General features: G+C 42.1%; 1 protein-coding gene across 1 annotated transcript in view; it reads left to right on the top strand.

Annotated features, from left to right (window-relative positions):
* arhgef10lb (Rho guanine nucleotide exchange factor (GEF) 10-like b) overlaps window positions 1-25,049 on the top strand; it is a gene marked incomplete at its 3' end in the record, with an annotated part of 41,522 nt that overhangs the window by 14,400 nt on the left and 2,073 nt on the right. The window contains 19 exon segments of the mRNA XM_083676048.1: window positions 94-273; window positions 643-759; window positions 1,204-1,296; window positions 2,332-2,502; window positions 5,456-5,601; window positions 6,650-6,819; window positions 7,982-8,097; window positions 8,620-8,747; window positions 9,866-9,966; window positions 10,713-10,834; window positions 19,481-19,567; window positions 20,135-20,355; window positions 20,632-20,789; window positions 20,912-21,054; window positions 22,138-22,309; window positions 22,739-22,861; window positions 24,933-24,982; window positions 24,985-24,996; window positions 24,998-25,037. Coding sequence (XP_083532174.1) covers window positions 94-273; window positions 643-759; window positions 1,204-1,296; window positions 2,332-2,502; window positions 5,456-5,601; window positions 6,650-6,819; window positions 7,982-8,097; window positions 8,620-8,747; window positions 9,866-9,966; window positions 10,713-10,834; window positions 19,481-19,567; window positions 20,135-20,355; window positions 20,632-20,789; window positions 20,912-21,054; window positions 22,138-22,309; window positions 22,739-22,861; window positions 24,933-24,982; window positions 24,985-24,996; window positions 24,998-25,037 — 2,350 coding nt within the window.

The following is a 25,049-nucleotide window of genomic DNA, read 5'->3' as shown; positions in this document are numbered from 1 at the left end:
TATAACATGAGGTGTCAATGGCTAGAGGCTAGAGGTCGATTTGGAATTGAGCATCACCTCTCCTCCTTCAACTGGTCCCCCTTCTTCTCTCAGGAGTACCAGAAGCCCCTGTTGGAACTAGAGGCCCGGATCCTGAACCCTAAGAAGGTCCGTCCCATATTTTATCGTCTACGCGAGATCCTGCAGTGCCACTCCATGTTCCAGATCGCACTGGCGTCCCGTGTGGCCGAGTGGGACCTCCGTGAGATGATTGGAGACCTGTTTGTGGCCTCGGTTAGTCGCCTTGACATATGGATCTACTATATCCAGGAATGGAGGAGGGAAGCAGTTTAGGAATATCGGAACAGCACCACTGCACCAATCCGTACATGCATCTTTCCTTAATTCCTTCCTTCCTTCCTTCCTTCCTTCCTTCCTTCCTTCCTTCCTTCCTTCCTTCCTTCCTTCCTTCCGCCCTTCTCATTATCATTGACTTGACATGGCTGGATTGGTGTTTTTTTTAGGACAAATAACCTCTTTTACCATCCAAAAGAATTCTCACATACAGTATTTCATTTATTTTGTACCACTTGACTGAATCATTTTTCATGGTGGTAAATATGATTGATTCACTGAATCACGCTTTCATTTATTTTCACACAGTTTTCCAAGTCAATGGTGTTAGACGTATACAGTGAGTATGTCAACAACTTCACCAACGCGATGGCACTTATCAAGAAAGCATGCATCGCCAAACCAGCTTTCCTAGAGTTTCTCAAGGTAAGCCTTTCCTTCCTATTTGATAAACCTGGAAGATATTATGTTTTACTTATTTATTCTTTTTAAGATCTCTCTAGTCTCTTTTATGGATGTAGACCGCTATCATTTGCAAATGTACTGTAATATACAATAATCCCACAAGACAACAATGCAAATAGATTACAATTATGAATGCATTGAATATTACAGTGCAGCACTGAGGGTATAGTGGTGGTGGTGGGGTTCAAACCCTCGCCATGTAGGGGTATGTGTAGTCTGGAGACAGCAGGGCTAACCACTTTCAGACCAATCTCCAGTTGGTTACATCAACATGAATCCACACATTTGTTATTGGCAGGAGACAAGAATCATGTTTTTGTTAATTACACAGCATTATCTGCAATTGTTACAATTAGGGGCCTACATGTTGACCTTGACCTGACCCCTATGCCTTGACCTCCACAGAAGAAGCAGGCGTCCAGTTCAGACAGAATCACTCTCTATGGCCTTATGGTGAAACCGATCCAACGTTTCCCCCAGTTCATTCTCCAGCTACAGGTTAGTACGTAGTATGTTATACGGTAGACCAAAAAGCACCGCGGCCCAACAGTTTTGTAGTATGAATTGTATTCAATGTAATAAATGTTTATTTTTTATTTTTATTTTTTTACTAACATTACAAAATGCATTATTGAATGTTATGTAATTTACAAACGTCTTGACAATACTTTAAACACACTATCAAATAAAATAATACCAAGTCCGGCTCTTAAAAGGCAGCAAAAATAATCATTTAAAAGAAATAAAAAGTTGTTTTGGTTTCCAGTCAGACACTTAAATGTTTTTTTTTCTTCTGAGGATTAAGCTCCAAGTAACAAACCATGTCAGAAAAGGAGCATTAAAAAACGATTCTATTATAGGAGTCATCAAATAATGTCACTGGAAACATTTAAAAGGTCATTGTAGTTGTGTGCTCTAAAGTGTGTCCAGGTAAAAACCCAGCTCTCAAGGGGGAATTCTTCGAGCTAATTACAGAGGCTGAATCCTCCACTGGGACGTTCAAAGTTTACACCGAGAGGAAGTGAGAGGGAGAGGGTGTTTGCAGTGCATTCTGGGCCCCTGCCTGTGTGTTTGTGTGTGTGTGTGTGTGTGTGTGTGTGTGAGTGCATGCATGCATGAGTGTGTGTGTGAATCCAAAGAGGATTCCTATCCTCTTTTCTTTTTTGCTTTCCAGGGAGGGGAAGCATATTAAGAATATTGAGGGCCAATATCGACAATGTGCCCAGGTTTTTCTGAATTCATATCAAAAGCCTTTCACCCAGTGCATGTGTGTATACTTTATGCTTCTGTTGACAGCAGAGTGCTGTGCTTGTTTCAACCTTTCTTAAGACACCACAGAATAGATCTTTGCAGATTTACAGAGGCCCTCTCTCCCCCTCTCTCTCCCCTTTCCCTCTCACCACTCTCTCTTAAACCTCTCCATCACTTCCCTTCTCTTTCTCTCTCTCTCTCCCTCTCTCTCTCTCACTTTCTCCCCAACCTTTCTTTTCCTCTCTCCGTCCCACTATCTCTGTAAACCATCTCTTCCTTCAGGACATGTTAAAGAACACTCCTCCGGGTCACCAGGACCGCCTGCCCCTGCAGCTGGCCCTCACTGAGCTGGAGACCCTGGCCGAGAAGCTGAACGAGCAGAAACGCATGGCCGACCAGGTCGCTGAGATCCAGCAGCTGGCACGCAGCGTCAGAGACCGTAACCTCAGCAAGGTGACTTGACCGCATTGACGTACTGTTATCCGATCTATGGATGGGACAGTGAAGTGTTTATTGTTTTGGTTCTATACTGCAAAAGTTTGGATTTTAAATCAAACAATGACTATGTGGTAGAGATTCTTACCTCATTTGAGGGTATTTGTGTACATATTGGTTTCACCATTTAGAAGTGACAAAATTTGTGAATGGGTCAGAGTCCCTTCTGCAGAATACATCACAAGTCAAACTACAGAGGCTTCACTGCAAGGTTCAAACCACTAGTTATCCTCAAAAAGGATGGTTGTCTCACCCACCACCCCAGCCTCCACCCACTCAGTCGCTCTGTATTTAACCTACCTACGGGGGTTTGATAGTTATGGGCTCCCTGCTTTACGTAATTTTGTATTTTATGGTGTTAAACTTCAAGCAGGGAGCTATACAGAGCGGAGCCATCCAATTACACCAAACTTGTATTACCATTTTCATTAAATAATGATTAACCGACATAAGTGTCCTGACTGAGTTAGATTTAAATCCAAAGGATTTGTCGACCAAATACTGTCCCATTATGTATGATGCCCTGAAATACGAGGACTATGTATAAAAAGTGTTGTCATTTCTAAATGGTCAAACCATACAATATGTACACAATATGTATACCATAAAATAAAAGCTGAGAATACTTTAACCTAGTAATTGTTCGATTTCAAAACTGTATCTATCTACCTATCCAGCCATCCATGAATGGGAGGTTTCAAGCTGGCCTAGCATTAACAGTGCTGCAACATTTAACATCCTAACCACTAGAGGGCAGTCTTATCCCATGTCAGGAGTAAAACCTACAACAACCCACACAACATTCAAATATACATTTCCAAAAGCTCCGCAAATCTTCGGTTTCCCTACAGCTGAAATAACTAAGCATATGTTTGTTGACGCTGCAAACACCAATATTTTCACAAAGAAACCAGGAATGCTTGACTTTATGCCCAGTTTGGCAAACACAGTTTAGCTACTTAACTTAACCCTCTGAACCCCAAGCAGTTTCTGGGCGTTTTTTTGCTCCTGTCACATTTTTACTCACTGTGGGCTCATTTTTTCACTGCACCTGCAAGTCCTGCACCTCTATGGAAACATCTCAATCATGGCTAGAAGTAGGGAGAACTCAAAAATGTATTTTGTGCAGTATAACACAGTTAGAATGTCATAAATCATAAAAGAAGAAAAAACTGTTAAACTTCTTTGATAATTTATTTTTCAAAAATTGAAAAAAGATGGAATCTATATACACAACATTTTTCCAAGTGCCCACAAGTGTTACCAATATTAGTAAAAATAAATAAATAAATAAGAAAGGGGGGGGGGGGGGGCTCCACATGCTATACATATTGAACTATTTCCAGGTTTCTCTACACACTACTCTGCACATCAACTCTAGAAAGCCATTTCACCATGCAGAGGCACCAGATTCATGCCAGTCAGGCACAGTGCCACACCACACTTTCTGCACTTCCATGCAGTCTTTTTTGCATAGAACACAGGAAAGCCTTCTTTCTGTGGCCTTTTTCGACCTTCCCGCATCTGGGTTTATAGCCACAGGGATGCAGGTCTGCGGGGCAGGTGTGGATGGTGGAGCAGGTGTGGATGGTCTGGATGCTGGGGCAGGTGTGGATGGTCTGAATGGTGGGGCAGGTGTGGATGGTGTGGATGGTGGAGCAGGTGTGGATGGTGTGGATGGTGGAGCAGGTGTGGATGGTCTGGATGCTGGGGCAGGTGTGGATGGTCTGAATGGTGGGGCAGGTGTGGATGGTCTGAATGGTGGGGCAGGTGTGGATGGTTTGGATGGTGGGGTAGGTGTGGATGGTCTGGATGGTGGGGCAGGTGTGGATGGTCTGGATGGTGGGGCAGGTGTGGATGGTCTGGATGGTGGGGCAGGTGTGGATGGTCTGAATGGTGGGGCAGGTGTGGATGGTTTGGATGGTGGGGCAGGTGTGGATGGTCTGGATGGTGGGGCAGGTGTGGATGGTCTGAATGGTGGGGCAGGTGTGGATGGTTTGGATGGTGGGGCAGGTGTGGATGGTCTGGATGGTGGGGCAGGTGTGGATGGTCTGAATGGTGGGGCAGGTGTGGATGGTTTGGATGGTGGGGTAGGTGTGGATGGTCTGGATATCTCTCTGTCCTCTCTGTCCTCTCCTCTCTGCTCCAGCCTGCAGTTCAGTCGAATATTCTCAACCGAGTCATTCAAGGCTTCCCAGTTGCACTGAGGAGTGCAGAATTATTATTATTATTATATATATATATATATATATATATTTTTTTTATATATATATATATATATATATATATATATATATATTTTTTTTTACAGAATCTGGATCGTGCAAATGGTTTATTTTTGGCGAAATTTTAATTTTAATTTTAAGCTTAGATTCGGCGCACACGATTAGTTCAAGGACCGTCCGAAATGTGAAAATCCGACGATAATTTCTATTTTTACAGTTTCTGGCTATGATAAATGGTGTAATTTGGGCAATTTTGTAAAGACAATATGCCTTAAAAACCTGCCGGCGGGTTGTGGGGTTCAGAGGGTTAAGGAACTAGAGATACTTTAATATAAACTCTTCTTTCGCTCTTTCGTTGTCATGACCACCAAATACTACAGCTTTAGCATGATGCCTTTTAATATTGTGTGCTTTTATTGTACCAACCAGCACTGAGTTTTAATACCATTCCCACAACACCACTCTGCACACCAGAGTGTCATCATAACCAAAATACCTACGATAGTATATAAATGACTATTGTGTCATTGTATGTGTTATTAGTAATTTTTAGTGCCTCATCTGTGTATCACTGAATGACAGTGATTACAGGTCACATTGTCACAAAAAACTAGTGATGGCCCTCTCTCTGTCCTATCTGGCCTGCTGTCTCTCTCTATCTCTTACCTCTCTCTCTCTTTTTCCAGCTCTTGAACTCTGACCAGAGGCAGCTGATACTGACAGAGGTACTGATTGAGACAGTGTATGGGGAGAAAGGACAGGTCCTCAAGTCAAAGGAGCGCAAAGTCTTTCTCCTGAACGACACCCTAATTTGTGCAAACATCAATGCCAAGTGAGTCAGTAAGACCAGCATGTGGACCTCAGTTTGTTAAAAGCTACAATGTATTCATGTAGACCAACACTATTTTTCCTATCCTGTCCATCACTGCTACTACTTTAGATATGAGAGTGGCATTGATACCATCATCAATGAGCAAAGGTAATGTTTTCCTCAAGTTGGGTGTTTCTGCTTGCCAAATTGGCATTTTGATCAAAGAAAAGATGGAGTCCTTTCTGATTTTACACCTGACTTGATTCAGCCATACCAACTTTGCCCTCAACTATTATATTTCTAGAGAAACGGATCACCCCGCTCTTCATGTGAGATTGTTAAAATGCATGAATAGTGATGCGACCCCAGAATCAGGAGGGGGTCCATCGTTTGGCAAGGAATCCAACTGATCATAAGAACTCTAATTACATTATATATTCCTGAACTTCCTTTCATGTTGATTCAAAAAGCCCTGACACATTTAAGAATAATGCTGATGATCCCAATTGCTTTCAGGATGGCCTTGTCCTACATCCAAGGCCTTGTTCCGTGTCTACATTAGAGCCAAGAACAAGTTTACAGTTCAAGTTTATTTGAAAACATGATTGCAGAACGAAATGTTGAAATACAATTTATTTCTGTAATATTGTATATGTAGGATTTATCTGATTTCAACAAATGAATACATGTAAAAATGATCTATTATGAAGAACATTTTAATTTAAACATTCAGCCAAATGGAAGGCCTACCAAAAGTGACCACTCAAATTCATAGACTGATAGACTAAATTATAGTTTTAACATATTTCAAAGCTATATATATTTGTTTACAAAGACATTATTTACAAACCCCTTATTTTGGGTTACGATAAGGTAAGACAGTTGTACTAAGTTCAAGACTTTTACAAGTCATATTCTTTAAGAATCAATGGCTATATATCATGAATTGAAATCACCATTGATCAGCAGAAAAAATCCCAGATTGTGCCTTTATTAAGAGTAGGTTCATACGAAGCATCCCACTTAGCGATCCTGTAGTTTGTGAAAATGTTCCTGTTTCCTCCACCAGGGGTCCCCCTGATATCAGCAGTTTGGTTCCAATTGGTGCTAAATACACAGTGAAGTGGAGCGCCCCCTTGCTGCAGGTGCAGGTAGTGGAGGTGGGACAACAGAGCTTCCAGAGCAAGGAGAGCCTCTCTCTGCAAAGTGGGGGGAAACGACTGAACACAAACACAACAGGTACAGAAAGACACCTTTAAATAAGTCTAACTTCAACTCAGTTTTATAGAATATTAATATTACACCTTCACATTAAGGACAAAAATCTCACGTTGTTCTCACACCTCCTTTGGAGTTTGATCTGGCTTGGATGGGAGAATGCGCTGGCGATGGGAGAATGCGCTCGCTATTTCATTGGATGTTACATCCCCAAGCCTTCCTCCACATGCCCCTCCACTGACCTGGTAGGACTGTTTTGCATTGTTGCCTATACTAACTTGCAACATTTGAAGAAAATGGAAGAAACCCTGAAGGAAAAACTGAATTCCGCTTTTTTTAGAGCTCCGCCCAAGCAAGGTATTGATTGGTTTGAAGTGTCGCGAGGCGTCACTCATCTAATTCCCGCTTGTAGCTATTTTCTGCAAAAGATTTCCCCAGGCTTTCGGAACTGGGAAAGCTTGGTCTCAAGAGGTTGCATGAGTGGAAATCAACAGACTACATTCCCTCTTATCTGAAACCCCCACATCTGGAGTCCAGACTAGAAAATGCTCTCTTTGGATAAGAGATGACCCGAAACAACAATGTGTGCTAATTTCAGTCAACAATAATCAGCTGCAAGTCAACCAATCAGATGCCAGCATACCAGCCTGTCAGAAATCTGTTTATCGGCTCAGAGTGTGTGTCCCACGGGCCTCTGCCCAAATCTCTACCCCATATTCTCCCATGCCCTCGGGAGAGCTGACTCATTTTAGATTTTCAGAAGGCCGACATGTCCTAATTGAGTGATAAAGACATGTCGGCCTCTGGGATTATTCCACATGTTCTCCCTTGAGTCGTCCACTATTGAGGCATACACATCCCAGTATTATTTTGATTTTCAGTTTCATTTAGAGTCACTAGTCGATTAGAAATACAATCATTTTGGAGGAGAAACCCAGCATCCTGTTTTACTAGCTCTTGAAATGCTGGGGAATGATGATGGTGATAATATGAATGATGATGAAGATGACTCGGAATAGGAGGAAGAGGAGTCGATGAAGGATGTCGTTGAGTATGACGATGTTGACGAAAACGACCATGATAATGCTGCTATTGATCATCAGGGTGATGATATTGATTAGGAGAGCGGTAACAAGGTTGATGAGGATGATGAGGATGATGAAGATGTTGTTGTGTGTGACAGGTAAAGTGTTCCTGGGCCCTCCCAGACTGTACCAGGAACTGGGGGAGCTGCAGCATGACCTATGTGTGGTGGAGGAGGTCACCCTGCTGGTGGGAACACTGCAAGGGGAATACCAGGTTAAAGTCAACCAGTCTGTGTGTGTGTGTGTGTGTGTGTGTGTGTGTGTGTGTGTGTGTGTGTGTGTGTGTGTGTGTGTGTGTGTGTGTGTGTGTGTGTGTGTGTGTGTGTGTGTGTGTGTGTGTGTGTGTGAGTGAGTGAGTGTGCAAGAGTGTGCGTGCACGTGTTTGTGTGTGTGTGTGTGTGTGTGTGTGTGTGTGTGCGGGAGTGTGTGTGTGTGTGTGCGGGAGTGTGTGCGTGTGTTGTGTGTGCGTGCATGCGTGTGTTGTGTGTGTTATGTGTGTTTGTGTGTGGGTGTGTGTGCTTGTGTTTGTGTGTGTGTGTGTATTGTGTGTCTGATGTGCACTGATATGATCGCAGATTGATAGAGAATCATAGAGCGCTTACTCACTGATAGCTGAGGTGATATTATTTACAGTTAGTGTGCACAGTAAACCAAATAATATGGACATTAAAGCCAACCCATCTCTCTCTCTCTCTCTCTCACCCCCCTTCTCACTCTCTCTCTCATTTCTCTCCAGAATCTAAACACCACAGTAGGGCAGGACTGGTGCCTCGCTCTCCAGAGGCTCATCCGCATTAAGGAGGAGGAGATTCAGTGTGCCAACAAATGCCGCCTGCGTCTCTCTGTGCCAGGCAAACCCGACAAGTGAGTACCCAGGGGGTCAAGTGGGTGTCAAAAGAGACATTTGGCAGGGTAGTTGAGCCTACAGGAATACTGCATATCCAATTTACTGTTTATCAAGTCCCATCCTCCATAGTCCATTGCCTTGGGCTCCATGGTTTTTATTGATTCCATGATTCCTAATTGGTTTACACCTGTGTGTGTGTGTGTGTGTGTGTGTGTGTGTGTGTGTGTGTGTGTGTGTGTGCCAGTGTGTGTCAGTGTGCGTGTGCATGCGTGTGCGTGCGTGTGCGTGTGCGTGTGTGTGTGTGTATGTGTACGTGGGTGGGTCTTGATTGCTTTCTTTGGCCCCAGTGGAGTGGTCTGTGAGTGTCCAGTAGGGTTCAGTAGAGGGTGGCAGATGGCATGGCAGCTTGGAGTGAGTGGCAAAGCCTGGCCAGCATATCCTGCGTCCTCCTCTGCCAAGCCGTGGATAAGGGACATTCTGCTGTGGTGGCTTTGTATCATCGTTGGTGCACTTTTGTACCTCTGCACAGGGGTCAGTTTCCGGAAAGCTTAATACCTTAAGCAGGACTTAATTTCTCCTGATAACCCAGCCACAAAGCTGTGAGAGAGTAACAGTTGTAAAATCAATCAATCTTCTCTGCGTGAAAGAACGATATTTATTAAATAAAAAACCTCGCTGGTCTAGGAAAGAAGTGGGCCTGTATTTTCAAAAGAGATAGAGTGCTACTTTAGCTAAGAAACTTTTCCTTTCTTGTGAACAATTGTACATTTGGTTTTACAACTGCACGCAGGTTGCAGAGAATAACATTTCATAAAACTGCCTTACGTTGAATCCTAAACGAAAATAGGGTGTTCAAGAAAAGGATACATTTCTTTTCAGTTGAAATGACATGCTGTCAAGTCTGAATGGGCACATCGGAATTAGCTCACACTGCACATTAAATATGGTGTTGTTATGGATTTAGTCCTATTGTTATGCTGCATGTGTGTGTGTGTGTGTGTGTGTGCTTATGCATGTGAGAGAGAGAGAGAGAGAGAGAGAGAGAGAGGATATGTAAGTGAGTGTGTGTGCACACGTGTGCATGCCTGTATCCCTGTAAATGTATGAAAATGTATGTGTGTTTTTTGCCCCTCAGATCTGGACGGCCGGTCAGTTTCATGGTAGTCTTTAACACTCCCAACCCTCTAAGCAAGATCTCCTGGGTGAACCGCCTGCACCTCGCCAAAATAGCCCAGAGTGAGTAGAGCCCACATCTCCCCCTGCTCTTATAACAATGACTCACGCTGTTTTAACATGACAGGAAGCCTAGGGGCTTACATTGTCTGAATACAATATTAGCTATTCACAACATTTGACAGCAAACTGGAAAGGTATTTTCAGTTGTTTTAAGGTACAAATGTTATATACATCAAAACAATTCCAATTGATTGACCAATTGATTGGCGCGTTGAAAAATGTGTACATTCTAGATGCATGGTCACAGTAATCATATTAGATAATCATCATAGGCAACACTGGGGCACCCTTTAAAATATAGAAATTACAATCCACAATCTTAGAAGGTTAATTTGTGTGTGAATAAGATGATTAGTCTAGAGAAGATCAAAGGTATCATGGTTATTGAACATGGTTTAAGAAGGTACTCTATCAACTGCTAGAATGCTAAAGGATGACACTACAGGTTGAAAAAGAAGTCATGAACTTCAAACAACCAAAAAAACGGACATAAATAAGAATGTACAGAAAACAAACTACTGTATGGCCATTTGTCCAAATGGATGAGCATGTAAAAGTTAGAGTTAAACATAAGGTTAAGAGTGAGGTCAAGGTTCGGGTGAGGGGTTAGGAATCATTTTAAGAGAGAAAGAGTCAGACTTCCTGTTTAGCAGGATGGTTAGGGTTAGGGTCGTGACGACCACATGTGACCCACTGGGATCTACTCTGATTGGGCAGAGGTATACAACTGAATGTGTCATTGTCAGGAGAAGAGAACATATCAGGCTGGGTCTGTGGAGAGGATGATGAGAAGACTAGACCTCCATTCTGGTGCCCACTGCTTGCCTGCCGAGTGCCTGTGTTCTCACCCACACCACAGGACCATAAGGTGAGTAGGAACAACAGCTGTGGGAAAACTCTAATCAAATGAAATCAAATGATGTGACAATACAATTGTCACAAAGTGGTTTACAACAGAAAAACATAAACAACTTAAACAACCAATAGAGTAAAAACAAAACAAAAATAACACCCAAACGTAGACCCCCAAAAAACACAGAGCCCCTTGGACAGAGGAAAGCAAAACAAATAGCATAATGGTACTGGATTAGTATGATGGCTATGCAAACTGATGAAATCAGAGAAATGTAGGTATAATGCCAGGCTAGGGCCGGTCATAATACTGACTAGATGAGTGAAGAGATGAGTTTTGAGCATGTACTTGAAAAATTAGAAAATTTAAACTGAATGGGATTCCCTAACATGCACCAGAAGATCATTCCACAGATGGGGTGCTCTGTAGGAAAAGGCTCTGCCCCTGCCGTAATCTTAGATATTCGTGGAAGGACTAATCTCTTTGTATCTTGTGATCGTAGTGTGTGTACAGAGTTGTACAGCTGAAGAAGGTCGGTGAGATAAGAGGGTGCAAGTCCATGTGATGCTTTATAGGTTAATAATAGAATTTTAAAATCTGCTCGTGCTTTAATCGGACGCCAGTATAAGCAAGTGAGTCATGTGATCATATGTTTTGGGTGTAGTGTGTATTCTTGCAGCTGTATTTTCACCGCCATTCACTTTTTTTATGTCAACTGCGCAGGCTTCTAGGGCATCTAGCTAGTACTTGTCCTCGTTTCACAGAAATATAGTGTTGGGTGTCATCTGCATAACAATGAAAATGTACAACATGTTTAAGAATAACATCGCCTAGGGGTAGCATGTACAGAGAGTATAATAAGGGGCCGAGTACTGAGCCTTGGGGGACTCCAAACTGGAACATGGAGGGAGCTGAGGTCTTCTCATCCAAAACAACAAACTTATATCTATCTGTTAGGTAACATCTAAACCGCACTAACACTAAACTACGCAAACCAACAAGATTCTCTAGCCATTCTAAAAGGACAGTATGATCAGTAGTGTCAAAAGCCGTGCAAGTCAAGGAGTACAAGGACAGAAATAGAGCTCTGGTCTGTTGTTGAGGCCTAAAACCTGACAGAAGGGTCTCACAGAATATACATTTGACAGCAAAATGAGGCCATGCACATTAAAGGTGCGTGCTGTAACATAATCATACACATAATAGAACTTACCCTGCGTAAGTAATAGGATAGTGAATATTTTTATTTTATTTTATATCAAACAATTACTATGAGGTTAAAATAGAGATTCTCAGAATCTATTCGATGGTATATGTGTACACATTGGTTTCACCATTCAGAAACACTAGACAGTGTTGGGACAGATTTATCCAATCTCCAAATTAAACACATGTTTAATCCTTTGCATGCAATAACTGCCTGAAGTCTGCATCCCATTGATCCCACCAGACACTGGGTATCTTCTCTGGTGATGCTCTGCCAAGCCTATACTGCTGCCACTTTCAGTTGTTGTTTGTTTTGAGGTCTTTTTGCCTAAAATGTTATCATCAGAAAATGGAATGCATGTTCAATAGAATTTAAATCTGGAGATGGACTTGGCCAGTCAACAACTTTTCACTTTTTGGCCCTGAAAAACTCCCTAGTTGCTATGGCAGTATGTTTTGGGTCATTGTCTTACTGCGCCGTGAGATTGGAGGCATTTGCTTGTACTTGGGCTGACAAGATGTTTCTGTACACTGTACATGTTTCTGTACACTTCAGAATTCATCTTACGTCAGTAATTACATCATCAATGAATACAAGTGAGCCAGTTCCAGTGGAAGCCATACATGCCCATACACTAAGGTTTTGACTATGGTTCTGATAGATCTTCTGGGATATTTCAGCCTCATAATGGCTTCATTGACTTTCTTTGATGTCTCTTTGGTCCTCATGTTGACAGACACCAATAGCATACTCCAAAGGCAAATGCAAAGCCTAGAATCAAGACATTGAGAGCTTTCTTATGACGGAACACTGACGAACCAGAAACACCTGTCAAGCCAATTGTCAATCACTTTTGGGTACCCTGAAATACGGGGACTATTCATAAAAGAAAGTGCAAGAAAGTGGTACACTGCTATTTCATATATGTTTGAGTCATACTTTTCCCAAACCAAGGGAATGGAATAAAGGAAGGAGACTCAGAGTAAGATAAAGCTGGCACTCAATGAGAGGACTATGGTTCTTTTGTGCGTCGTGTGCTGTGATGAGAAGCTTAGCTAGGCCCAACACTTTCAGTGCCAGTCGTCGAAGTATCAATTGGCTGCTTAGCTTGGCGAGGGAGCCAAACTGCCAGATGAGATTAAGGAAGCTGTTTGATAGAGGAAATGGAATCATTCAGTTACATGACCAGAATAGCAGTCCTATAGCTCACCTACGGTACCAATGTTTGCTGCTGTGTATGTGTTTGTGTGTGTGTGTGTGTGTGTGTGTGTGTGTGTGTGTGTGTATTCTTACAAAACCAACTAGCCAGTCTACAGGTAGCTCTCCTCTTGTCTAGTCTAGGGGGCAAGGCTGTCTAACATGTTCTGCAACTGGTCTGGATGTGTGTAATTAACCTGAGCAGTCAGAGTAGGCGGAAGGTGTTGTGTTCACATGTCCCTGGGGATAGGAGTGGGCGGTATACCGTTTTTTTGTTGTTGTACACATTGTGACAAAATTGTAATGATCAAAATTACTTTTTCAAAATTGTATATACTTTCTGTTAGGTAATGTGTCCTTATTTCAGCAAAATATTTATATACATTTACATTCATGGCATTTAGCCGATGCCTTTATCCAAAGTGACTTACAACAAATACATTTGTTTAAGTAAGTGAATCATCTATCCAACAGTCATCATAAGACAAAGTAATCAATGCTCACACCAGGGGCCATTGGCAGTTGTAATGCCAGAAGCCATTTTTATTATTATTAACAGGTGAGAACTTGTACAAGGGGGAAGTGGGGGTGAAGAGGTCTCAAGGGTTGGGGTTAGGGTTAGTACAGGGGGGGTAGTGGGGGTGAAGAGGTCTTTAGGAGGGACTGTTAAGATGTAGCCTGAAGAGATGGGTTTTCAATCTACGGCGGAAGATCGGTAGTGACTCTGCAGTCCTGACAGTGGTGGGAAGCTCATTCCACCAGTGGGGCGCCAGGACAGTGAAAAGCTGTGACTGAGTGGCGTGGCCGCTGCATCCACGTAGAGGCGGCGGTGCCAGGCGGGCAGTCGAGGTGGAAGAGAGGGGACGTGTGCCACATATGAGAAGGGACGTGTGGCATGACTTGTTAACATTGACAAATCATACAATTAATAGTGTTGCACCATTTTAACCTTATACAATTTCAGTACCAGCATTACGTCGTAGAATGATGGGCTGTGCCATCTCCGGTCTCCAGGCAGAGTGCAGAGGCAGGCTGGAACCTTTTGTCTGTAGCTCGTGCTCCATATGAACCCTAACCCTAACCCTAACCCTAACCCTAACCCAAAAAACACAATTAGCAACTGCTCAATCTTAGTTGACTAAGAGCAAAAACCAAACAAACCAAATAGTTGACTCAACAGGGTCAGCCCTACTATGCAGTGCATTGTGCATAGGCCTATCAAATGTGTGACTGTCTGAAGATTCACAATGACAGCTTAAAGGTCCACTATGTCGATTTTAGCTTAAAATAGTGCTAAATGGCCATGATAAATCAGTAGCCGTCAAGGAATGAGATCACATGATGAAGAATATTCAGTGAAGTGTGCTGTATTACTTAAAATAAAGTGTTTTCTAAATCTGGTGTCGGGTAGGACACTGGCCTTTACAAGTCTACAGTATTTTACATTTAGTTTGTTTACAAGGATATGCACATGTTCACACGTGGGGGTTGGTCGGTGTCGAAACAGAATTCCCCCTCCTGGCACATCACACTGATGTCTTAAACATTTAATCTTCGCCACTCCCACCTTGGGTCCTGGCCACACTGCCCCCCCTCCTCCTCCCCCAGGGGTAGAGTGTGAAATGTGACAGAGTACTGTCTAAACTAGTGTTGAATATTTTCCCATCATTTTACACATTTTCCATCCTGAGAATAAATCACTTCTGTCCCAGGAAACTTTGGGCTAAATATGCCTACCAGCAAAGGGATTTCAACATAAACAGCAGAGGCTCACTGTTCCCAGATTAACAAGAGGTAAAAATAAACACCAGCCTGGGAGTGAGAGTTGGAGTGTATACAGTACTTATTCATAGTATGTATATTTAGAGAATATATTCACAAGATGAATACCTAGACAGTTCTCTTTCCTCAACTGCAAAGTCAAGTGCAAAGCAAACTAAGCTCAAAGATTAAAAAAATGAAAACAGGTTCAGGGGTTTATTTTAACAGCACCACCGATATTAATTTGTTCTTGAAATTGACTTGTGATGTTTTCTGGGTAATATTTCTGGTAGATATTCTGTGAGGGATGAAATCCTACAGTAGCAACCACCTGGTCTTCCCCAAGCTGGGAAACAGACATGTAGCCCATTCAGAGGCCCATTCAATCACAGGTCCATCATGAAAAGGAGCATAGAGTCAGTTCACACAGGGCACTAAGTCAACAGGACAGCCCCTTCACACGTATGCACAAACACCATCACATGTTCAAGAGTCGGAGGCTTAAAAGCAACGACGTTTGTGCTCCTAAATAGTTTTAACAGTTATGACATGGTTGTAATGGTTGATAACTTATACAGTATTCAGACCTCTTCACTTTTTCCACATTTTGTTGTGTTATAGACTCAATTTAAAATGGATTCAATTAAAAGAATTTGCCATCAATCCACACACAATACCCCAAAATGACAAAGCGAAAAAAGGTTTTTCGAAATTTCAGTAAATTTATTAAAATTGAAATACAGAAATACCTCATGTACATAAGTATTCAGACCCTTTGCTATGGCACTCTTAAAATTAGCTAAAATGCAAAAATGTCATCAACAAATCACTCAATAAGTTGAATTGAGTCCATCTTAATGCAAGAATAATAGTTTATGTCATTTTAGGATTAATATCTTTGTTTTTATAGGGTCTCTAATTTGCATAGGAATCAATTACACACTTTGTGGACCACGTTGTCATTACAAACTGAGCTATGAATTATTTTAATTTAATCAATTTTAAATTGAGTCTATAACACAACAAAACGTGGAAAAACTGAAGGGGTCTGAATACTTTCCGAAGGCACTGTATGTTCTGGTTGTTTAACTCCAGGCAGGAAGCTCTACAGAGCAGAGCCATCATATTACACCAAGCTTAAATGTATTACCATTTTCATGCAATAAATGGTGAAACTGACGTGATTGTCCTGACTGAAATGCATCTGGTGGTGGACTTATGTTTTAAGCCTCTTAAAGAGATGCTACGGGATCTTTGCGACTATGTCTTTAAACCTCTGGTGTTGGGCCTGGATCTGTGTATAGTTCATACAAATATAATCTATGGACTGAATCATTGTCTTACCTCATTCAGCCAGGGAATCCCTAGTTTATCAGCGCCAGTATTTTGAAGCAGCAATACTTTAAGTTTTACTTTTGGCTCGCATTCCCGGTGCTTGGGCTCAGTGGAATACCCACACACACGCACAGACTGCAGGGCACGTGACAGGGATACGTTTTTGCTCATACGCTCTACTTTTAGAACCATAAGATGAAATTGTATAAATGATCCCGTAGTATCTCTTTAAGATGCCCCAGGTGAGCATGAATAGCCATCTTGTTGTTGGGCATGACACTGCTAATATAGACATGGTTGCTTTTCCAGGGTAACCTTTAAACATGGATATGCTCTCGAAAATGATGTGTCACAAAGTGTACTTTTGAAAATGTTTAAAACATTTCGGAAACTAAGCTGTCTTCTGTCTCTTTCTGGGGACCAAGTAGGTCCACCATGAGCAAACAAACGTGCTGCAGCGAGACTTGTGGTTCATCTTTGATGTCTGAGGAGCATTGATAAAGGCTGGCTCCAGCCATTCTCGCTGTTATCAATGGAATGTTTTCATCACTGATAGGGTAGCATGTCCAGTCCTGTGATGTACATTTGATAAAAAAAAAAAAAAGATTTACTCAAATTAATTTGTCCAGTTTTCTGTTGTCTTTATATCAACTTTGATCTCACAGACACTGAATAATTACTCTAAATTACCATTGCAGCATCTGAAACCTGATTGTTATTCAAGAACGCTACTGAGTTCCACAGCATTATCATATACATATATAATGTTTCCATACATATATAAAGTCCTTGGTCTTACATATGCATTTCCCATGAAACATAACCAAAGAAGTCAAAAGAAAGAAACAAAAGAAGTAATTAATGAATGATTGAAAAATGCAGGTGTGTGGAGATGAAAGCTGAGGTTTGTAGCCTCAGTCGCTACATTGTTATACACACCTCCGCAGTTTGCCTGGCAGGATTAAAGAAAGAAAGCTTTAGTGAAGAGGAAAGGAAATGCTCTGTTGGTACCTTGAGTGGGCAAAACCCATTATAGCATCATAATGCAGTCAGATGAAAGGAAGTATATTTTATGAAACTGTGTGTGCTTGTATTATTGTGTGTGTGTGTGTGTGTGTGTGTGTGTGTGTGTGTATGTGTGTGTGTGTGTGTGTGTGTGTGTGTGTGTGTGTGTGTGTGTGTGCCAGCATGTGTGTATGCATGTGTGTGCAAAGGAGATGATATACAGTACTGCTATTACCCTCCCCTTCTCTTCTGAACAAAGTGAAAGTCACCTTCAGTCCAGTCTCCACCAAAGACAGGAAATGCTTCAGACTGCAGTCAATCCTGTCATTAGCTCCAGTCAGCCCGATCATAACCATAGTGTCGCTCCACTCCCTCTTGGACACACACACCACAGGCGCTGCCAACACTGCATCAACACTCTCTGATCACACTCTTCATTTAAAAGAAGTTAATCTGCTTCCATTTACCCTCTTTCATATTCTTTCTTTCTTGGAATAGAGGCGAGATCAAAGCATAAGCACCTTATTTCTGGTGACTCACTGAAGCCATTGAATCCTCCTGTTGATAATCCATAAAGCGGGGAAAATGCTGGACAGTATTCAAAATAATCTTTGCTGGAGGTTGAATGACAGAGAGCTGGATTAAAAGCCATACTCCACAAGATATGTTTTCATTCAAAGAGTGATTGTTGTTGTCATAATTACGGTAGGTAAGACAGTTTAAATGTCACTAAGGTTTTAGAAGTCATGTTTGTCCAAATTAAGGGGTATTTCTTTAGTTTTCTGAAATAAAACTCACTTGCTTAAGAAGCTCTGCCTTTGGTGGTCTGTAGGGAAGGTACATGCCTGCATGGTTGTACAGTTAGATAGTGAATCACTGACCAGCATTTTCTGGAAGACTCTCTTTCTGGCCTAGCACATATACTGAGTAGTACATTTCCCTTCATCTCAACCATTTGAAATTCAGATGCCTCCGTGGCAGAAATGTGTTGCACGGCATTTAAAAATTCAAAGGACTCCTTCTGGCAAATAAAATATACGTTTGACCACATTTGTATGGAAATGCAGCTGAGATGACAGTTATCTGACATCACACAGCAATGCAGGACGCATACAAATGGATGGAGAGCATTTGTTTGATCTGTGCTTCCACAATGTTACAATCTGCATCAATATACATGGATGAATTATTGGTTTCGCCAAACCATTACTGGACTTCATTTATGTTTTTATGTTTGCCATTACTAAATAATCACCATAACTGCAGTATAATATCAACCAACCAACCAACCAACAAATGCATTGCAATCCCTGTAGCTCTGATACCATATATAGGCACCTTTCAATCAACCCTGATCAAAATGTTATTCATCTTTAGCTGTAAGAATGCACAGTTGGATTTAGCACTCAACAACACATCTTCCCAGCAGTGTGTCAAAAAATAAATTCTACTGCACACTCTATCAAGGAAACCACCCATAGGATTTACAGAACAAAGAATCGTTCATTCTGATGCTAGTATAGGGCTGAATAGTGCTTATATTCATAAACTCTATTATTTTGGAATGTTGGTTGGTATGTAGGGAATGTTTTTGTCTTGTTCTTTTTTATGTTATTTGAACTTAAATCATGCAGGGTGCCATAGAAACGTTGAGACAACATTAAAAGAAAACAGTCTCTTCAAGTCAGTATTCAACCTTCACATTCAGGACTGTTATCCATAAACTATTCAAAATGCTCTGAAAACCATACATTGCTATCTGAGTAGATACCTGCTCTTCAAAGCGGATGCCTGTGTTCGGACCGACTGCTCAGAATATCCTATACTTGTACGGGACATGCACACTTTATTTATTTTGAATGTGCAAATATGTGATTCGTGTAAAAGTACTGAATGAAAATGTTGGTTTTGGGGTTGAATTCATTAAAACAGTTTATTTATAAATTATAATTTGGCTCAAAATTCACAGCTTCAAAAGGCAGACCTCATATAATCTTCATGGTTTTTTATTTAAAAATGTATTGATTTATACATTTTCTATTGAAGTAAAACCCATCTGGTCAGAATTTCAATGCAGACTGACTGACTGATCAGATAAAAACTGAACCTTTGTGTAAAAACTGAATAAAAGTGAACCTTTGTGTTTTCGTGTGTAGCTGGCGACTGCCCTTCACTACCCGGTCCAGTGTGCCCTGTTGGGCTTCTCTGCTGCCAGTACGTCTCTGCCTCAGGGATACCTCTGGGTAAGTACAGCCATACTTAAATGGACCCGTAAATGAAGCTTGCATTAGTTCAGGCAGGACACTTTAAATCGAACGACGCAGCTGTCCGTCAGGTGATTCACACGTATACAAAAACATCCATCACATGTTCAGGGACAAGGCTTAAAGCAGCCGAGTTATGCAACACTCCACCATGATTAAACAGTGTAACGCCACTGGCTATGAGAGTAATACTTGTTGATTGTCCCACCCACCGCCTCAGCCTCCACCCGCTCGGTCGCTCTGTGTTTAACCTACCTTCGGGGGGTTTGATAAGTCATGGGCTCCTTGCCATATTGGTATTTTGTGTTTTATGTTGTTAAATTTAATGCAGGGAGCTATACAGTGCAGAGCCATCCAATTATGGCAAATTTAAATAATGATTAAACCGACTGAACTGTGTTGCTATGCATACTATTATTCTGTAGCCCTCTGGCTAGTTTTTAGTATGTTCATTCTTACTTCGGTAAGACATAACAATGTCTGGAGTCGTGCAAAAGACATGTGTTTGATACCAGGTCAGTCATATTCACATCCTGTACCCCACAGGTGGCTAGTGGGTGCGACTCTGCCCGTGGCCTAGTGGAAATCTTCTCTCTGAACCGCCCCACGCCTCGCTCCGTCAAATCCATCCAGATGGGGGCGCCAGTCCTAAGTCTTGAGTATGTAGTGGAACCCCGTCCCACTGAAGAAGAGGAAGGAGAGGGGGAGGCTGGTGCAAGCACAGCCAGGATTGGAAATACCATCTGCGTGGGCCTGCAGGATGGCAAGTGAGTCACTGTGTACACACAGCATAAAGAATTCACACTTGACAATATGGCTATCTGCATGCATTACGTGATCATGGCTGAATATTTCAATACATGTTTTCATTTGTTTTGTCGCTGTTCACTGTCAAGGGACTCAAAAAAGGAGCCATCAAATGTAAAAAACAAACAAAAGAACTAAAATGCCAAATTGTCAGGATTAAGCATGGCTGGCAATGTTTGGGTCTTTGGTGTTTTCTTTTTTTACCAACACTGTTTCTTGTGAACTCCATTTCCCAGCATCCTTGTGTATGGTAGCTTGGACACTGCTGCCCAGTGCCTACAGACATTCTCGAACCCAGAAAAGTGTCCAGTTCTGTGCCTGAAACACTCTGCAATCTTCCTATTTGCTGGCCTGGGAAATGGAAATGTGGCTGTTTATGGTCGAAGGAGTGGAGGTGAGTCCCTTATTCCCGAGGCAAGAACTTATTGCCATGTTATTTCTTTGTAAATACCAGCCGAAATTGGACTCTGAATACAAACTCTTACGTCCACATTGACCAATGCTTTTATCTTCCAGAGAGGCTTTGGGAGGCTGAGTCGTGCAGGCTGGTGACTGTGGGCTCTGCACCCATCCGCACTCTGCTGACGCTGGAGGACTCTGTCTGGGCCAGCTGTGCCAACCATGTCACCATCATCCACGGTGCCAGCCTCCACACCCAGGTGTGCCTGCTCTCTAGTTCAGACCTACCCTTCCCTTGCTGCAAAGAGTTAAAGGGATAGTTCACTCTTCAAAGTCGTACCTTATGTTTGACTTACCTAAGGTGTTGTCAGTTCAGCTCCTGGTTAGCATTTCTTTTTGCAATACTGGTGGATGTTTGAGAGACCAGCTAGCCTGCTAACTGCATGGTCCATGAGGTTTCCACTAGCATTGTTAAAAAAATGCTAACTGGGAGATAATGTACATTGCTAAAGAACTACTCAACGGTAGTTTAAAAACTGCCTGGATGAACTGACAACACCCCAAAAAAAACTCAAAAGGAGTGAACTATCCCTTTAAGGGGAAGAGGGAGAGAGGGGTTAGTATTTGTATCGTCTGTATGCCCTCACCGTTTTCATACATAGTACACTTCAAATGTTCTTCCAGCTGCAGTCATGCCTTGTGTACAGTAACAGTACATATGTATGTAGTGCAGGAATAAAGCATGTGTCAGAGCCTCAATCATAGTGTTTCCGACTCTTGAAAGAAGTTGTTATGACATCAGGTGTGCTTCAGAGGTGTCTTTGCCTAGAAGACCCCACAGCGTCTCAGGGCTTTCTCTTTGATCATGACTGACAGCTGATCCAGCTCCTCTCTGTTGCCAAAGGGGGAGCATCTACTCTTTCCTCTTTCCGCCTAGACTCTAAGGTGCTGGAGTGTGTCTGAGCGAGTCTTGTGGTTTGCAATGGAATGAGAAGTTGGAGAATGTAATGTCTTTTTTTCAGTCATACTCAGGATGTGCATTGACCACCTGTCTCTCTCTCTCTCTCTCTCTCTCTCTCTCTCTCTCTCTCTCTCTCTCTCCCCCCCCTCTCTCTCTCTCTCTCCCTCAATCTCTCTTTCCCCCCTCTCTCTCTTTCTCTCTCTCTCTCTCTCTCTCTCTCTCTCTCTCTCTCTCAATCTCTCTCTCCCTCAATCTCTCTCTCCCTCTCAATCTCTCTCTCCCTCAATCTCTCTCTCTCTCTCTCTCTCAATCTCTCTCTCTCCCTCAATCTCTCTCTCTCTCTCTCTCTCTCTCTCTCTCTCTCTCTGTCTCTGTGCTCCAGAGTTTCGAGGCACACCCAGAGCCCCAGGTCAGTGTGAGTCACATGGTGCGTGCTGGGGGCGGGGTGTGGATGGCCTTCTCCCAGGGCTCCTCCATACACCTGTTTCACACCGAGACCCTGGAGCATCTGCAGGACATCAACATCTCCACACGATCCACCTTCCTCGCTCCAGGTAAGTGCACCGCCCTTAGGGAGGGCAAAGGTTACACTCTTAACAACATATCTGACCTTATTCACCTCCATGCTACATGCTACCTTATTCACTTGGGTGGCATTTAGTCTAGAGGTTAGAGATGCCGGCTAGCAAACATTATTTCCACTCGGAGATCAATAAAGTGCCTATCTTAATCGCCTACATGCTACATGCTTGAGCAAAGCAGTACTGCTACATTTGATATTACATCCGAGGTTAGTATTTTTCAGAGCTTGCTAGTAGAAAATGGGGCCAACTAGGCCGTCAGGCCAGTGGGATTGTTCTCTTCTCATTGCAAAAAATGGTCCCAACTGAAGTCACAGTGTTATGTAACTGAACATTTATGGGAAATGAAATAAATGATATATTTGCTGGTTACATCACGTTGGCTGTGTGTGTCTCTCTCAGGTCACGGCACCGTTCGTGTCACCAGCCTGCTGATCTGCCAGGGGCTGCTCTGGGTGGGCACCGCCCAGGGCATCATCGTCACCCTGCCTGTGCCCAAGCTGGAGGGCATCCCCAAAATAACAGGTCAGGCTGGACACAGGCAAACCAGTGTCTCTAAATGCAACCTGGCATGACTCTGTGTCTCATCACGCTTTTCAGGTTATTGTTTAAAATGTGAATCGGTTTTCAGTGAACTTACATTCCAGGTACATTCCAGAACTTTAATAGCTTATTATTGACAGCAAGATTTAAACTGTGTGACATTTTACTCATCCTCCTTAGTATCAGGGTACTCTTTCAAGAGTAAAGAATGTAAAGAAATGACCTGAATTCCACAGTTTTTGTAAGTGTGGGCTCTATCTAATGAGGTTGAATGCGTTTTATGGATCCTTTTTTACTCACAAGTGCTGAAGAAGTAAATGATACAGAAGTTTATAGCCTATAGTGCATCTTTGAATAGCAGGGAGACTTCTGACACAAGAAGAGAGTTGCGTACACACCTGTTCCTTTTTAGCACAGTGCTCAACCACAACAAGAACAACAACAACAAAGATTCACAATTTTCACACACCTGTGTATGAGGGATTTGTGGATTATACACTGTGGATAGGCCTACAGCATGCTGTTTTGGAGAACACACCTTGTTTATATTCCTAAATGTTTAATTGAACAGAAGATTGATATGATAACCATTCCTCTTTTAAAGAATACATCTTTAGGAGCACATTACATTACGGCTCGGAATAAGAGGGTAATAACATGGTAATAACCATGGTGATTACCAGTAGTTACCAGAAGTTACCAGTAACAAGAATGACAATGTATGTTTCCATGTAATTATTGTGCATGAAATATGCTTAATTCCTTATTATTGTTGCACCGTTCCCCAATGAAACCCATAAACACCATTCAAAGTTAATACGATTCATAAAAAAAAACCAGGGAAGGTAATTACTATTGAATTAAGTAGAATCAGCAGTTTTCATTTGGTTCTACCCTCATATCCCTTCACAAGTAAGACCATGGTTCCCATGGTTAGACCATCAGTCAGTGGTACAGTAGTACACTAACCCTAACCCTAACCCTGTCCCTAGTATGGGTATGCATGCATCCACTGCATAACAAACCTGATGTATTGAATATTATGTTCTGTAAATGAATGAATATTTGTAGCTAACAAAATCAACAAAAACTACAACTAAAAGTGTGATACGAAGCACCTCATTAAATATTGTTTTCACTTTCTTTGAAGGTGTTGCCTCCATTAATTAGTCCATTCTAGTGCATTATAGAGCAACATTACCAACTGGACAGCTTATTACTAAGAAATGTCATTGTCTTAATGTGTTATGAAAGGGAAAGTGGATATAACGTTCAAATAATCAATAATTCAGTCAGGACACTTACGTCGGTTTAATATTGTTAAATGAAAAATGGTAGTACATGGTAGGTTTGGCGTTATTGGATGGCTCCATTCTGTATAGCTCCCTGCCTGAAGATTAACAACATAAAATACAATAATATAGAGAGCCCATAACTTCTCAAACCCCCCCCCGTAGTGGTGGAGGCTGGGGCAGTGGGTGGGCCGACCTGTAAGTACAAACTCTCATAGCCAATGGCTACTGTTTAACCATGGTTGAGTGTTGCATAACTCGGCTCTTTTAAGCCTTGTCCCATGAACATGTGATGTGTTTTGCGTACATGAGATCAGCTGTCCCTCACCTGATTCAATTTGAATGATGTTTATGGGTTTCAATGATTCAAGAACAATATGGAAATGGTGCAACAATAATGCGGAAACAAGCATCTTTTACTACCCAGTTATTCCAAGCTGTAGTGCCTATCAATAAGATTTAACTACCTCTACTTTTTGAATTAATCAATGAATAATTTAAAACTTAAACCAATTCAAGCATTATGACAATTCCTCCATTATTAGCATTGCACCGAACAAGTCGGATATGATGAGACGGATCTAGTGGCAGAGGGGACGCTTGCTGTAGAATCTTATTGGATGCTTCTTTGGTGCATAGTGCTTCTCGGAGAGGTTCCACAGAGTATGACAGAATTTTGCAGAGTATACCTTTAAATACAATGAAATAAACAAATAAGCTAAACTAACAGGCTAATAAGATTTACACCACTTGTCCCACAGGAAAAGGGATGACCTCCCTGAATGCTCACTGTGGCCCTGTGGACTTCCTGGGGTAGCCACCTCCCAACACCCTATCACCGGACATGCTCAAACGGGACTCGCTCTGTGACTTGGCTG

Source organism: Argentina silus, assembly GCF_951799395.1.
Source record: "Argentina silus genome assembly, chromosome: 8".
In the NCBI taxonomy this organism is placed as follows: domain Eukaryota; kingdom Metazoa; phylum Chordata; class Actinopteri; order Argentiniformes; family Argentinidae; genus Argentina; species Argentina silus.
The sequence above is the reverse complement of the archived record's forward strand: the minus strand, read 5'-3'. Positions and strand labels throughout refer to the sequence as shown.